The 15,211-nt window shown below is 38.8% G+C and overlaps 1 protein-coding gene across 1 annotated transcript in view; it reads left to right on the top strand.

Moving 5' to 3' along the window:
* CPNE8 (copine 8) overlaps window positions 1-5,344 on the top strand; it is a 266,575-nt gene extending 261,231 nt beyond the window's left edge. The window contains exon 20 of the mRNA XM_047787960.1: window positions 3,465-5,344. Within this exon, the coding sequence (XP_047643916.1) occupies window positions 3,465-3,653 (189 nt within the window). The 3' untranslated portion in view covers window positions 3,654-5,344. The remainder of the gene's footprint in view (window positions 1-3,464) is intronic.
* The last annotated feature ends 9,867 nt before the right edge of the window (window positions 5,345-15,211 follow it).

Raw genomic sequence — 15,211 nt, 5'->3', positions numbered from 1 at the left:
CCGGCTACCGCTCCTGATTCAGCCCCTAGCCTGGGAACCTCCATATGCCATGGGTGTGGCCCTAGAAAGACAAAAAATAAATAAAGATGAGTAGAACTGCATGTATTGTGAGAACAGGAATTGTGAATCTTAGTTTTTGATATTCCAGAGTATCATAACCTTCTTAAAAATGAATTTTTATTTACTTCACTAAAAAAATTTATCTCATCTTACAGAATTTGCTGGAAAGGTGAAAAAAAATGCATATTTTAAAGTAACAAAAAATCCAGGAATTACAAGTTTGGATTACAATACTAATACTTAAATTTGAAAGAGGTTAAAAATTGATAAAAACAGTTCTTGTGTTTAAAGTTTGATATGAATGTAATTAAAAGACTAGTAAGTATAAAATGTTTACAGCACATATATAAATGTATAAATAATAATAGTATCAAAAATAGTGCATATTATGAGTTGAACACTGTTTAAAGCATCTATGTTAGCTTATTTAACATGACAACCTAATGAAGTAGGCATTATTATTATTATCCTCATTTTATACAAGAGAAAACTAAAGCAGAGTGGAAAATAATTTGTCTGAAATCATGCAGCTAATAATAAGCAGCAGAACCAGCCTCTGCACCTGGAAAGTCTAATTCCATAGTTTGTGAGAAAAGAGGTAAAAAGATAACTGAGTTTAATTTCCATGGTCTAGGAGAAAACTAAAGACCCAATTAAAAGCAAATATATGGGCAAAGTTGAGGTAAAGGAAAAACACAAGCAGGTAAGATTTCCCCTTTCTGAGTTCCAGTCGTGGCTCAGGGGAAACGAATCCGACTAGGAACCATGAGATTGCGGGTTCGATCCCTGGCCTTGCTCAGAGGGTTAAGGATCCAGTGTTGCCTTGGGCTGTGGCGTAGGCCCTAGCCTGGGAATCTGCATATGCCGTGGATGCGGCCTTGAAAAGACAAAAAAAAAAAAAAAAAGATTTCCCCTTTCCCTAGAGAAGTAGCAACTATTTGCCAAAATGTCATCATTTCCCTGAAATGTAGATATGAGGTACAGATTTTTGAAAAACTGATCTCCTAAACAGTTTAAAAAATAATTGTGTGTATCCTAACCATACCAACATTACTAAATACTTATTTTTAAAATACTGTGCCTTTTAAAATAAGAAATTAACTATAGCTGAAATTAAATATTTTCTCATTAATCCTTAACTAGGTTAATTCTTATTTTCCTACTTTTCTAATTATAGTTTCAGAGAGAAAATAAACCTCACTTTTTTGTAGCTCTTTGCTTTCAAGATGTCAAGTCTTGTCCAAGTTATAACTTCACAGAAATTCATATCCCATTTCTCTTTTCAGCTGAAGATTATATTCACTGTTAGTTTTCTCTTACTGTTACCTAGCTACCTGTGAGTTAAAAGAAATATTTGTCACCTTTTTAATCACACCTTTCTAAAAGCTGTGCTGAGTTTTCTTCTGGGTAGCAAGACAGGGTAAAATTATGGTCATATGACTTTGCTTCTGTCTATCGTGTGTCTTATTTTTAAAAAGGAGATTTTTCTTCTCTTCCTCAAAAGGCTCCTTTTACTGCATAATTATTATTACATTTGCTATTTGATTTCTTAACATTTTCACTTGCTTTATCTGTTGCCACCTGACTGGTTTAAAGTCTGCTTCTTAATAACATTTTTTTTTTCTGAATGCATATCTTGAGAACTGCTTAAATCAAAAGTAAATTATTCAAAATAAATTTAAAATCATTGTATTACAGTATGAGATGTAAATATGCTCACTCTCTTGTTTTCCTTGAAGAAAAAAATTATTTAATTCAAACTTTTAAATATAATTTTTGAAAATTGTTCACCATCCTGAAATGTCTTCACTGTGCTTTTTCTCCAAGACTTAAAATTACTGTCTCCAAACTATCACCACATTAATAGCTCCAATCATTCCCAAATTACTTTCAAGAATCATTACGTTTCTAAGGTGAAACTGAAATAATGTCCTCAAGCAGCACAATGTTTAACTTAGGTAACTGTTATAAATGAGAATGGGATCAGGCAAGCTATTGTCAGTGCGTTCTGTGTTGAGCTGACATTTTTATGGGATGTAAAAATAAGAATGATGATATTTTATTTTCCAATAAGAAGTATACCAAAATCTTATGTTGAGGGGTTTTGTTTTGTTTTTCTTTTCCAAATAACAGAAAGAAAAAAAAAAAAAACTCAACATCTGGTACAGGAGTCAAAATGTATTAAGGGAGTTCCCGTCGTGGCGGAGTGGTTAACGAATCCGACTAGGAACCATGAGGTTGCGGGTTCGGTCCCTGCCCTTGCTCAGTGGGTTAATGATCCGACGTTGCCGTGAGCTGTGGTGTAGGTTGCAGACGCGGCTCGGATCCCACGTTGCTGTGGCCCTGGCATAGGCCGGTGGCTACAGCTCCGATTCAACCCCTGGCCTGGGAACCTCCATATGCCGCAGGAGCGGCCCAAGAAATAGCAACAACAACAACAATAACAACAACAAAAAGACAAAAAAAATGTATTAAGGATTTCAGGTTCCTACAAATGTGAACTATGTAAATTTTATATTCATTGTCCATTTGGTTTGATGTTCTAGTAATACAATTAAAAAATAATTCATGTATGTTTAGAACTCTTTAACAATATACACTGCTTTTTAACCCTGCATTTAGTAATACTTCTCCATTGAAGGATGAATTAGTCATGTATGAACTCCATTTGATGAGAAACTGAGCTGTAAATAGGATAATGCTCCATCCTAACCTGACCAGTTGGGAGTCAGGTTGGGTATAGAACTCAGAACTGCAGAACACATGGAGCAATCTGATGACCAGAAGACAGAAGTTATGTGGGGAAAAATATAGATAACCATTATATCCCTTTTTAGATAAGGTTTATATTAGAAAGGTGTGGTCACTGCTTGAGCTATTTGTAATGAATCTCTTTAAAATGCATTAGTAGACCAGATGGCTATATGATGAATTGTCAAACATTTAAAGAAGAATTAATACCAGTCCTTTTCAAATTCTTTCAAAAAACTGAAGGTTAAAAGCACTCAAAGCACATTTGGAGGCCAGCATTACCCTGATACAAGTATTCCCCAATGACACCACAAGAAAAGAAACTACAGGCCAATATCCCTAATGAACATGGATGCAAAATGCTAGCAAACCGAATCCAAAAGCACATTAAAAGGATCATAAACCATGACCACGTGGGATTTATAGTTAGGATACAAGGATGGTTCAACATATGAAAATCAATGAATGTGATATACCGAATAGTGACAGAATAAAGGATATAAACACAAAAAAATGCATAGTAATTATTATGCGTCTCACCATTACTCCAGGTTTCTCTGATTCTCCCACAACCAGATGTTGATATGTGCTAGGTTTTGTGACTAACAAATAGCATGCTAATATCTATTTCATAACTTTCACCTCTGTTTTAGTTTGTGCCATTCAGGGATTATGTCGACAGAAGCGGAAACCACATACTGAGCATGGCTAGATTGGCTAAAGATGTCCTAGCGGAGATCCCTGAGCAGTTTCTCTCCTACATGAGGGCCAGAGGAATCAAGCCATCACCTGCACCTCCCCCATACACTCCACCTACACATGTGTTACAGACTCAGATATGACTGTACTCCAAAATGCTAATGTGACTACGCTTCGGTTAGAACTGCTGAGTCCATACTTTGCTCCTGGTGCTCTATAATGAACCAGGGACTGAGACACTTTTCTCAGTTTGGTTTCAGCAGTATTGGTTAACATGCTTTCTTGAATCCAAAATTAATTATCTTCCTAAACCAAAACTGTAAATATGGTTGTTGCATGAGCAACAGAAATATTGTTTAAATGCTTAAAGCAAAATATGGATGTCTTCTCTGAATCTTTAAATGTTTTTTGGACAGAAACAGCTATTTCCAATGTATTGTTGGGAACAAGCACAAGCTATGTTTTTAAATCAAATATTGCCCTCGACTGCTGTATGTATAGGAAAGCAGTCTCTCTGTATCAATGTTTACATGTTACTACTTTTTAACTCTCAATACTTTTATAACTGTTCTTAAGAATACAAATTTTGAATATTGAATCCTTTGTCTTCTAAATTGCAATAGCTATAATCACAAGAGCAATATCTCTTTGAATGACTGGACAAATGCAATTGTGAGCAAGGGAAGGGAAAGATTCTTTCATGTCTCTCAGTAAGTGAGTTGTCTTATGAAGCTGCATTTGCTTAGTAATCAGTTCCTCTGTGCTATTTGCCAAGTATGGGAGTTTACACTTAGCAGATGTGTATCCTGAAAGCACATGCATTTTTCATGCAGTTTGGGTTCTGAATTTAGACTACAGTTTGTTTATGTTTTGTAATGCTAAGTAGAAATAATAAAAAGTCAAATATAGTGACCTGTAAATGCACAGAATATACTTTGTGTAAAAAAGTAACGTCTTTATACTATGGTCTACAATACTATGTAGAAAGGTTAAAGCCCAGAATATTTAACTATAAACCATGTAGCAGATGTTTTAAACTTTTTATTTCATTATACCTTGTCTAGATATTTTAATTCAAAGGGATACTGGCTCTCTTAATTTGTATTTCTTTCCAAGTTGCCACACAAGGTGCACAGGCTGGAAGTTTTTTGTCAAAAATTCCCAGTTAAATATACACAACCATGTGACTTAGTGCACAATACATTTGTGAAAAAACCTGCTCCTATATACTGATCTGTCTGTCCACAGTTAATTGTAAAGAGTTTTTGCATGTACAGTTTTTACAAGAACTACAGTTTTGTGTCAAGAATGACAGTCGTATCTAAATTAAAGCATTTCTTTAGAACAAATGGCCTTAAATTCTCACAAAATTCCTGGATATGATTGTGAATTGCCTTTAAATAAGAGAAAAGTGTATTTATTTTTTGTGTGTGTGTGTCAACTTTATAATATTTGCCTCACTTACCCTATCTACAACTCAGTTTATTTCTACTGTATCTCATTCTTTTTGTCCCAAGTGGACTTAGTGATTTTTATAAGCATGAAACTATTTTACTGAAAAGAAAAATATATCCATTCACATTGATCTAAGTGTATCAATGTTATATAATTATGTAATCCTAAATGGTCCATTTTTAGGTATATATTAAAATTTTTAAAAGGGTAAGTATTTGCTCTGTAAATTTTATGTCTGAATGACATGGAGTCTGATGATTTCCTTTACTGATCTTAAATATTTGTGCTAGTATAGTTTATTAACCTACAATTTTTTTAATTTACCTTCATTTATCAGTTCAAAAAACAAAAATAAATAAGATCAATATTCTTTCTTGTCCAACATTAGTAATTTTTCTTTGAATTGATGAGATAAAATGAAAGCTGTACATTTCCATATCTAAATTATAGATTGCCCAAACCTAGTGAGGGCAGATGGTTAATACACAATCTCAGTTACAAACCTTATCCTTTGTATGGCTGAGAATAATCATCAGAAACATATGTGATGTTAGTTCTGTATGTAAGATTAGAAAATACCTAGACTTGTTTGTTTGTTGCATCAATGAAGAAACTAAAACTGAAGAGGTTGGGTGATTTATCCAAGACTGCATAACTTGAGCAGAGCTCGTTACCGTTGTGAAAATAACTACTTAAACTTTTGGACCAGTTGTCAAGGGATATACAATGAAAAATCCCAGAGACATAGTCCATAAACACAAATGCATTCCAAAAGTTGCACATTCAAATTCAGGTATCAGGGATATCCAAACAGTAGGCAGATGAGCAGTGAGAAAGATGTATATTAAGAGAAGAGTGATAGCTCCAAGTCATCAAACCTGCTACAAAAAACAAACAAACAAACAAACAAACAGACTACGATAGGTACCCTCTAGAACCCCGAAGGCTTTGGGTGCTGTCCTCTCTCTCTAATCTCATTTTTTTCCTTGCTGATGAAAATAATTTTAACTCCAGAATGAACCTTCAGCCTTCTATTCAGGCATCTCTACCATCTGGCTTTACCCAGTTATATAATATCAATTCCCATTGCTTCCTAAATGAATATTAAGACTATCCGGTCCTCTCTCATCACTCTTCCACAACCAATCTAGTTCATTTGGAGTCACAGGCATAGGTCATATTTTTTCCTTCCATCAATCAAGCTCTCTCCTTAGGCCTTCATCTAGAATATCCTTTGCATGTTCTAGCTCAAGCCCTAACTTCTCCCAACCATGGTCTTTTAATAAGCTGACAATAATCAGTACCTTCTATGAATTCATCTTTATGTTGCATTTTAACATATTAATCACTCATATTATATATAAACAGTTTTACTTTATCTGGGGCATCTTGTCTTCCCCAAATTAGAGAATGTGATTTACTAGCACTTGAAATAAGTAAATTTTCAAGGATTCCTAGGAAACTGTAATGTGTAACTAAGGTGTATAACTGCTGCAAATAAGAACATCAGATGACTCAATCACTCTCTTCCAGCGTGTAACATGGAGAGAAAAGAAAAAGTAGATATGACTCTAAATTGTGTTGGGGATAGGAGAGACAAGACTGGAAGCAGGTTTGGAGCATAGGCTGTTCTATTTATTAGACTTAGTGAGGATAAGTTGAGGGACTCATGCACTTTTTTATTACTGTGCCCTATCATCAATTTAGGACATAAAGAGGTTTCTCTCATAAGGATGAGGCTGATGTGCTTGTTTTCTTAAGAAGACGGACAACTGCCAAAGATTTTCCTGGGAGCATGCCTTATCCTTTGAGCTTATGTATATTTTAATGTTTTATGCCTTTGTGTTACTTTTACACATAATTGACCCAAAATGACAAGATACTTAATAAAAATTCACTTGCAGACTAATTTGTGTCATTAGCACAAATCAGATACACTCCATAATTTAAAAAAAAAAAAAAGACAAAAACAGCTGAGGATCAAATTGGTTTCTTTGGAGTGTATGTGGTATGGTATCACTTAAAAAAAATCAAAAGAATGGAAATCAACTTATAAAAAGTTATACTTGTGTAGAGCTTTCCCAACAGTGTCACAGATAACTTATGTAGTTGGGACTCCTAGGCTTCATCAGGAAAGGCAGGAAAGCATACCTTGACTTAAAAAGGCAGAAAAGGAGTTCCCGTTGTGGCTCAGTGGTTAACAAATCCGACTAGGAACCATGAGGTTTCGGGTTCGGTCCCTGCCCTTGCTCAGTGGGTTAAGGATCCAGCGTTGCTGTGAGCTGTGGTGCAGGTTGCAGATGCGGCTCGGATCCTGCGTTGCTGTGGCTCCGGCATAGGCCGGAAGCTACACCTCCGATTAGACCCCTAGCCTGGAAACCTCCGTATGCCGTGGGAGCGGCCCAAGAAATGGCAAAAAAAAAAAAAAAAAAGGGCAGAAAAGACAGAGAACAGGCTTCTGGTTGCCAGGAGGGAGAGGGAGGAGGTAGTGGGATAGACTGGGATTTGGGGGTTAGTAGATGCAACCTATTACATTTAGAATAGATAAGCAATGAGATCCTACTGTACAGAGATCTATATCCAGTCTCTTGGGATAGACCATGATGGAAGATAATATAAGAAGGGGATTATACATATATATATTTGTATATATTTTTATATATACATACACTCCCTTTAAAAAAAATATGTATTTTTTATATGTGTGTGTGTGTGTCACGTTGCTGTGCAGTAGAAATTGGTACAACACTGTAAATCAACTATGATACATTTTTATAAAAAGGCAGAAAAGCCGTATATTAGATTATTTCTCAAATAATCTTTGCTTGTAATAGGTCTATATTTTCTACTTATATTCCCTAATATATTTATATTACAATTAAATTAAAAAATATTTCACATGTGTGTAATTTCATGACAAATCTATTGTGGAAGCAAGGCCTGGAAGAATTAGCTATGAGATTCCTCATGAGAATCTCAAATTTACATTAAATAATTTACATCTTTTTATACTGTTGGCTTTCAATCATCTAAAAAAGCATGCTACCACTCTTAGATTTTATTTGTTAATCTATCATCAGATAACCCACAGGATATTGAAAAATGAAAGTCAAGGGACTGAAATTTGGTTTTTTCACTTAAACACAATTTTAAATGACTTCCCTTTTTCACCATTACTATATACTTTATCCCCACCTTCCCACCAAATATTCCTCTATTTGCTCAACTGAAAGTCATTTAACTGTAAGCAACAGGTGCTAAGATGAGAGACAGACTTTTAAAAATTGATAAGAATTTTGTAAACCTACTGACATAACTGTACCAAGATTTTTTTTTTCTGAAAGTCTTTATCAGTTCTTAAAATATTATTTTGATGAGGGAATACTTGGTACAACATGAGCATACAAATGCTGAAAAGGGATTCCTTTGAATATCTGAAAGGGGGAACAAGAGAAAACAAATGCATGCCTGAATTATGGTTTTCACTCTGTTCACAGATGCTCATTCTAGCAACATTCACAACTCAGATTTCAAGTGTCACAACCAGAGTAAGGAGCCTCCAAATAGAAGGATTTGCCTAATAGAGAGTAGAATAAATGCCCCATAACAAAATTATTTTTTCTTTAAATTTATGTGCCCTCCAACAACTATTCTCCTGCATGGAAATATTTATTTGCAATTAAAATATTCTAAATAATACACAGAAGTATCATAACATAATGATTGAACTAAGGTTATTGCCAAAAGACATACTTGTTCTGATTCCTATCACAGACTTTTTGAACAGTTTTAGAGGAAATACCTTCGAACATCATAAAATAGGGTTGTTGCTTGCTTTATACTTTATTAAAACACTCCAATCCTATCACTTGCCACTGTTCTTACTTCCTGGGCCTTGAAGATGCTCTGAGATCTGAAAATCTCATCTCTGAAATCTAAGAAATATGGCTATTGAACACTTACCATGGAAATAACAAAAGCAAACTGAGCTGAAGCTTTGCTTGTTTAGTTGCTTTAAGCCACAGTGGCCATAACATGATTTTCTCATCACACAAGTAACTCACTAATTTAATTTCCATGAAATGGGAATGTTGGGCATTCCTAATGTATTTAGATAGGTTGATTTCATATTGATAAGATTTTCTGTTAAAGAGGCGGATGTCATTGGGCTTACAAATTGAGGAAGGTGGAAAGAAGAAATATGATTGAGGGCTTAAAAATGGCTCTCTTTCAGATAGCTTCCTCACCTTATACAATAAGTAAAAGTTACAAGAATTGTTCAGTAATTTTGTCAGAGTATAACCAGTTTGATAACCCTTCCATAAGATAATTCTGATAAGAAGCACTAAGTAAAACATTTATTCTTTTTAAAAAATTAAATCTGAATCTACCTAAAATTAACGAAATTATTTCACTGTTTTATCATTTTCAACAATAGCAAAAGATATACTCTATAATTCAGAAATGGTCATATTTGGCAGGTGGCCTTAGATAATTCTGCACTAGAAGCTTTAAACGCAGGTAACCTCTGAGAAAACAAATCAGCAGTTACTAAAAACTCTTGCGTTAAGAAAAAACTTTCAGAGGCGGAGCAAGATGGCGGAGGAGCCAGAGGTCACACTCACCTTCTCCCACAAACACATCAAAAAAACACATCTACATCTAAAACGACTCGCACAGAACATGAACTGAATGCTGGAAGAAGAACTAAAACCTCCAAAAAGGGCAAGAAACTTGACATAACTGGGTAGAACAAAAGAAAAAAAAGAGAAAAGGAATCAGGGTGGGACTAGCATTCCTGAGAGGGAGCTGTGAAGGAGAAAAGGAACCCACAACCTGGGAAGCCACCTAAACTGATGGAAAGATCAGCCGAGTCAGCGTGACCTCAAAGCCACCCAGAAGAGTGTAGCAGCTGGACTGAGAACAGCAAAGCAGAGTGAGAGCCACAGGGATCATCTGAACCACCGGCCTGGACACCACAGTCTGAGACGGTGGGGCGGGGACTGGGTGCTGAGACTCAGGCTCTGGAGGTAAGTCCTGGGGTGAGGACTGGGGTTGGCGGTGTGGAGACAGCCTAAGGGGCTAAGGAGCAGTGCGCCATGGTGGGGGGGGGTGGTATGCTGTGGGTTGGGGTGTGGAACGCCACAGCAGAGGGAACCCGGGAGAAAGTCCGCAGCCGGGAGAGGGAAGGCGCCATTGTCAGGGAGGGGCGGGCCGCCGGAGGAATCGCCCTGCACCAGAGCACGCGCTTGCCCCTGGGCTCTCAGTGGGTGGGGAGGCTCTGGAGCAGGCCACAGGCTGCAAGAAGCCTCTTGTTCATTTGGGGAAACTGGGCACTTCTTGTGCAGGCGAGTGGTGCCCAGGCACCTCTTGAGTGGGCTAAGGGCATCAGGGGGCTAAGTGCGAGGTGGTGCCTCTTGCAGGATCTACAGGTGGCAGGGACAGACCTTGGCGGTCGGCTAGGAGGCCGGAGGGACATGTGGCTTGCCACCACTGGGGGCCTGTGAGTGGGCTCCACCTGTGACCCCAGTCACCTCAGGGGTTGGCAAAAAAGAAAAAAAGAGGGCACTGCAACCAAGCACTGTATGCTGTTGCTCTCACTCCCCTGGGAACACACCCGTCCTGCAGCTGCCACTGCCAAACACTCTGGGTGGTGCCCAGACACTTGGTCACTGTCCCTTCCCAAGACTCTACAACTAGAAGCTGCTGGTACAGCGTGTCCTGCAAGGGGTAAGTGGGACAGGGTGCTTGTTGCGTGGTCTGCAGGTGGTGAGGGGCACACTGCAGCAGTTATCTCTGGCTCCAGAGGTGGGCATGGCCCCCTGCCACTGGGGATACCGGAACAAAAATCACTTGCAGCCCCAGCCACCTCAGAGGGCATCCTGGAGAAAGACATTGTGACAGAACAACACCTGTTGTTGCTCTTGCTCCCCTGGAAGCACACCTACCCTGCTGCTGCCACTGCCAAATGCTTTGGCCAGTGCTCAGATGCTTGATCACTGTCCCTTCCCAGGAACCTGCAACTAGGACCAGCTTTTGCAGCACCTCCTGTGGGGGCTACGCAGGACGAGGTGCTTCTTGCATGGTCTACAGGAGGCAGGGGCAAACCATCGCAGTTATCTCTGCCTCCAGAGATGGGAGTGGCTCGCCACCACTAGGCATCCATGAACAGACACCACCTGCAGCCCCATTCACCTCAAGGGCACCACAGAGGAGGGCACTGTGACCGAACACCACCTTTTGGTGCTCTCACATCCCTGGGAACACACCCGCCCTGCTGCTGCCACTGCCAAATGCTCCAGGCAGTGCCCACACACCTGATCTCTGTCACTTCCCAGGATCCTGCAACTAGGAGCAGCCTGTACAGCACTTCCTATGTTGGCTAAGTGAGATGGGTTGCTTCTAGCAAGGTCTATAGGTGGTGGGGGCAAACCACCGCAGTTATCACTGACTCCAGAAGCAGTTGTGGCCCGCTACCACTAGGGGTCCCTGAACAGGCAACACCTGCTGTTCCAATCACTTCAGAGGAGGGCATTGCAATCGAACACAATCCCCTGAGAACTCACGCAACCTGCTGCAGCTACTGCCAAAAGCTCTGGTTATCTTGTAGATCTGCCTAGAGCTCATTACCACTTCCCAGGGCCCTGCAACTAGATATAGCCTGTGCCACCTTCCTACAGGTCCTTGCTGCTGTTGAGAGCCTAACAACCAGGCACTGCCTACTAACCCTACCCATTGCCGCCTTCTTCCTGAAAACACACTGAGCATCCTGGGGATAATAGCCTGCTCACACCAAAGAGACAGCAAATATTCAAACTCCCACACCAAAAATAAATATTAACCCCCCAAAAATACAAACCAGTACTCTTGCATAGAAGTAGCCTTACAAGACTATAGTTTGGCTTCCCCAAACTCACAGAAAAAGAAAAACAAAAGCAAGATGAAGCAGCTCAGAAACCATTCCCAGTTAAAGCAACAGGAGAATTCACCTAAAGCAGTCAACAATGAAACAGACCTCTGCAGTCTGACAGACATTGACTTCAAAATGGAGGTAGTGAAAGTACTGAAGGAATTAAGGCTGAATGTAAAGGAATTAAGAGAGGATATGAACAGTAATGCAGATTCCTTTAGAAATGAACTAGAAAATGATAACTGTTGTCAAATCCTGAGTTAGGTCACCAAATTGTGGTCTGGAAAGTTAAAGAATAATAGGTATTCTTAATTTTTTTATTTTTGATGATACATGGTAATTTTAAATCTATGATCTGAAATCTAAATCCCAAAGATTGCATATGTGTTTGCCCTCTTGTATATACTGGTAATAAAATTGCTGAAAGCTGTTAGAGCACTGGGGAAAGAAAAACAGTTGACCACAGCACTGAGATCTCAAGCAAGATTTATTGACCAGCAGAGTGGCCAGGAGCCCTGAGCAAGAGGCACTCAGAGCCATTTGGGAGAGAATCAGGTTTTATAGGCAGGGGGTCATGTGCTGAGTTCTTTAGGTCTGGGATGGCAGTTGAGATCATGGTGTAAAAATTTAACTGTCTTGGAGTTCCCTTCATGTCTCAGTGGTTAACAAACCCAACGAGGATCCATGAGAATGCAGGTTTGATCCCTGGCCTTGCTCAGTGGGTTGAGGATCCAGCATTGCCGTGAGCTGTGGTGTGGGTCACAGACGCATCTCAGATCCCATGTTGCTGTAGCTGTGGCGTAGGCCAGCAGCTGTAGCTCTGATTCTACCCCTAGCCTGGAAACACCCATGTGCTACAGGTGTGGCCCTAAAAAGAAAAAAAAATAATAGCTTTCTCCTTGGGGGCTGTCTTTGTCCCTGGAAAGTCAACCACTTCATGGGCTTGGTTGTTTCACCTGTGGAGGTCTGATAAAGTGGAGACTGCAGGTTTGGGTCTGTGTGGGTCAAGGAGTCATGTGGACTTAAGGAGCATAATTCATAACCTTGCCATATATTTGAGTCAAAAGATCTGAGGTTCTATCTTGGCTATCTGATTTAAAAAAAAAAAAATGTCACTTAAATGTCTAATCCTAATTTTTATCATCCATATAAAAGGGATGATATTTCCAAGCGTTCTTAAAACACCATTCTTCTGTGATCCAGTGTAAGTTGCTTTAATTGGAACACACCCTGAAGCTCGACCCTTTAATAGCCTGATGGGAGGAGGTTATTGAATCAAGTTGATGCACTTAGTTATCAAAGCTTCTTATTTAAAAAGGCAGGTTATTAGCTTAGCCATCATTCCAAATCACCACTCCAAGTCAATCACATGTTCTCCACATTCTTCTTGCCTTGAGAGCACAAAGTTTATGGTGGAAAAAATGAGAAAAAGCCCAAGTGCCGTTGCTCTGTGAATGTCTTTGAGCTTATTTGTTTGTGCCCTCATGCCTGTGTCTTTTATCCTTCTGTCATTTCTCACATTTTTTAACCACTTGTTTGCTGTCTAAATTTCAGGTTTGTCCATGAATTCCATGATAGCAGAAAGTAGACAAATCTTGTCCACTTTTCTATCTCTAACATACAACACAGGGCCTAGCTCTTAGGTAATCAATTGAATTATTGAAAGTGAATTGAATTGAAATATTGATCACTAAGAATGTTACATTAGTAATTTGGTATTTTAAGATAAGCCTGATTCTCAATGTTTCTACACTGAAAAGATCAGTAAGATCTTTAAACAGCACCAAACCTCACTTTTTCCATATTTATTTTTCCCTTCTCTAAACCATAACTATGAAAGGGAATGAATAGCCATCAACGGCTTCTCTCTGTCCACCTGCATTCAGTACCAATTAGCAGTGAAATGATCAAAAAGCAGTCAGGCAGCAGGAGAGAAGAGATTAATGAAGCTTTGACACAATCTAATAGCCACAGGTATTTATAGTCTGAAGAGAAAATATTCACAAGATGCCAGAATATATTATTTCTGCTCTGAAATTTCCCTTGACTAAACATGCTAACCAAAACAAAATTCAAAATTCTACATTCTACCTTCAAAGGGAAAAAGGCAAGAATGCATATTTTAGGCACTGAAAAACTATACTGTATCCTTTGCATTTTATATGTGCCTTGTGTATTTCCAAGTGGATCGTGTGTGTGTGTGTGTGTGTGTGTGTGTGTGTGTGTGTGTGTATACCTGCATATGTGTGTAGACAACAGTAAATGTGGGGACAGTAAGCAAAGGACTTATAATACAGAAGAAATGACAATGTTTTACAAGCATTTACTGCCTTTCTTTGTACTGATTATATACCCTTGGGGAAATGTTCCCGTCCTATATAGAATGTGGACAAGAACATAGATTAGAACGTTGCAAATGCATTCATAATAAGACAAGTAGACTTGCAAATCCTATGCTGGCATTTATGATTTTAATGTATTCTTGAACCCTCTGCTTAGCAACAAAGGAGAAGGATTTAATGAATATGGATTGGCTGTGGAGGACTGCAATTTGTGCTTTTTTTTTTTTTTTTTGGTCTTTTTAGGGCTGCACCCACAGCATATAGAGGTTCCCAGGCTAGGGTCTGAATTGGAGCTGCAGCCACTGGCCTATGCCACAGCCTTACGCCACAGCCACAGCAATGCCAGATTCGAGCCATGTCTGCTAACTACATTGCAGTTCGTGGCAATGCCAGATCCTTAACCCACTGAACAAGGCCAGGGATCAAACCTACAACCTCATGGATAGTAGTCAGATTCCTTACCCATGAGCCATGATGGGAACTCCAGGTTGTGCATTTTTTTAAAGTCATATATATATATATATATATATATATATATATATATATGATATTATTGTATATTAAGTTCAATGAAGAAAATAAACTAAGTGATATGACAGAAGATGTTTTGGTGCTTATTTTAGTTAGGAAGTCAACACAAATCTGAAGCCAAAGAATTACCTGTAAGATCCATGAGGAAGAAATAGCTGGCAAAAAGGCCCTAAGGAAAGAAAATTTGCCATGCTAAGAGCTCAGAAAGAGGGCCACTGTGGTGAGAGCTGAGTGAAGAAGAGCAGGGTGGTAAGGAATGAGGTGGAAAAGGGCGGGGTCTCTTATTCCTCATAGATTTCTGAAATGCATCAAATATGCTGGTATATTCCAGGGAGATTCAATATCACATTCCTCTTAGATCCTTAGATTCAATGTCCCAAATCTCCTCTTAGATCCTTTGCCAAAACATGTCTCTTAGGTTCAACTCTGTCCATATGCCCTGCTATCTCTCTGTGCATTGTTT

The sequence above is a fragment of the Phacochoerus africanus genome, chromosome 7, assembly GCF_016906955.1.
Source record: "Phacochoerus africanus isolate WHEZ1 chromosome 7, ROS_Pafr_v1, whole genome shotgun sequence".
NCBI classification, from domain to species: domain Eukaryota; kingdom Metazoa; phylum Chordata; class Mammalia; order Artiodactyla; family Suidae; genus Phacochoerus; species Phacochoerus africanus.
Note: the sequence above shows the minus strand (reverse complement) of the source record. Positions and strands in the feature narration are given on the sequence as shown.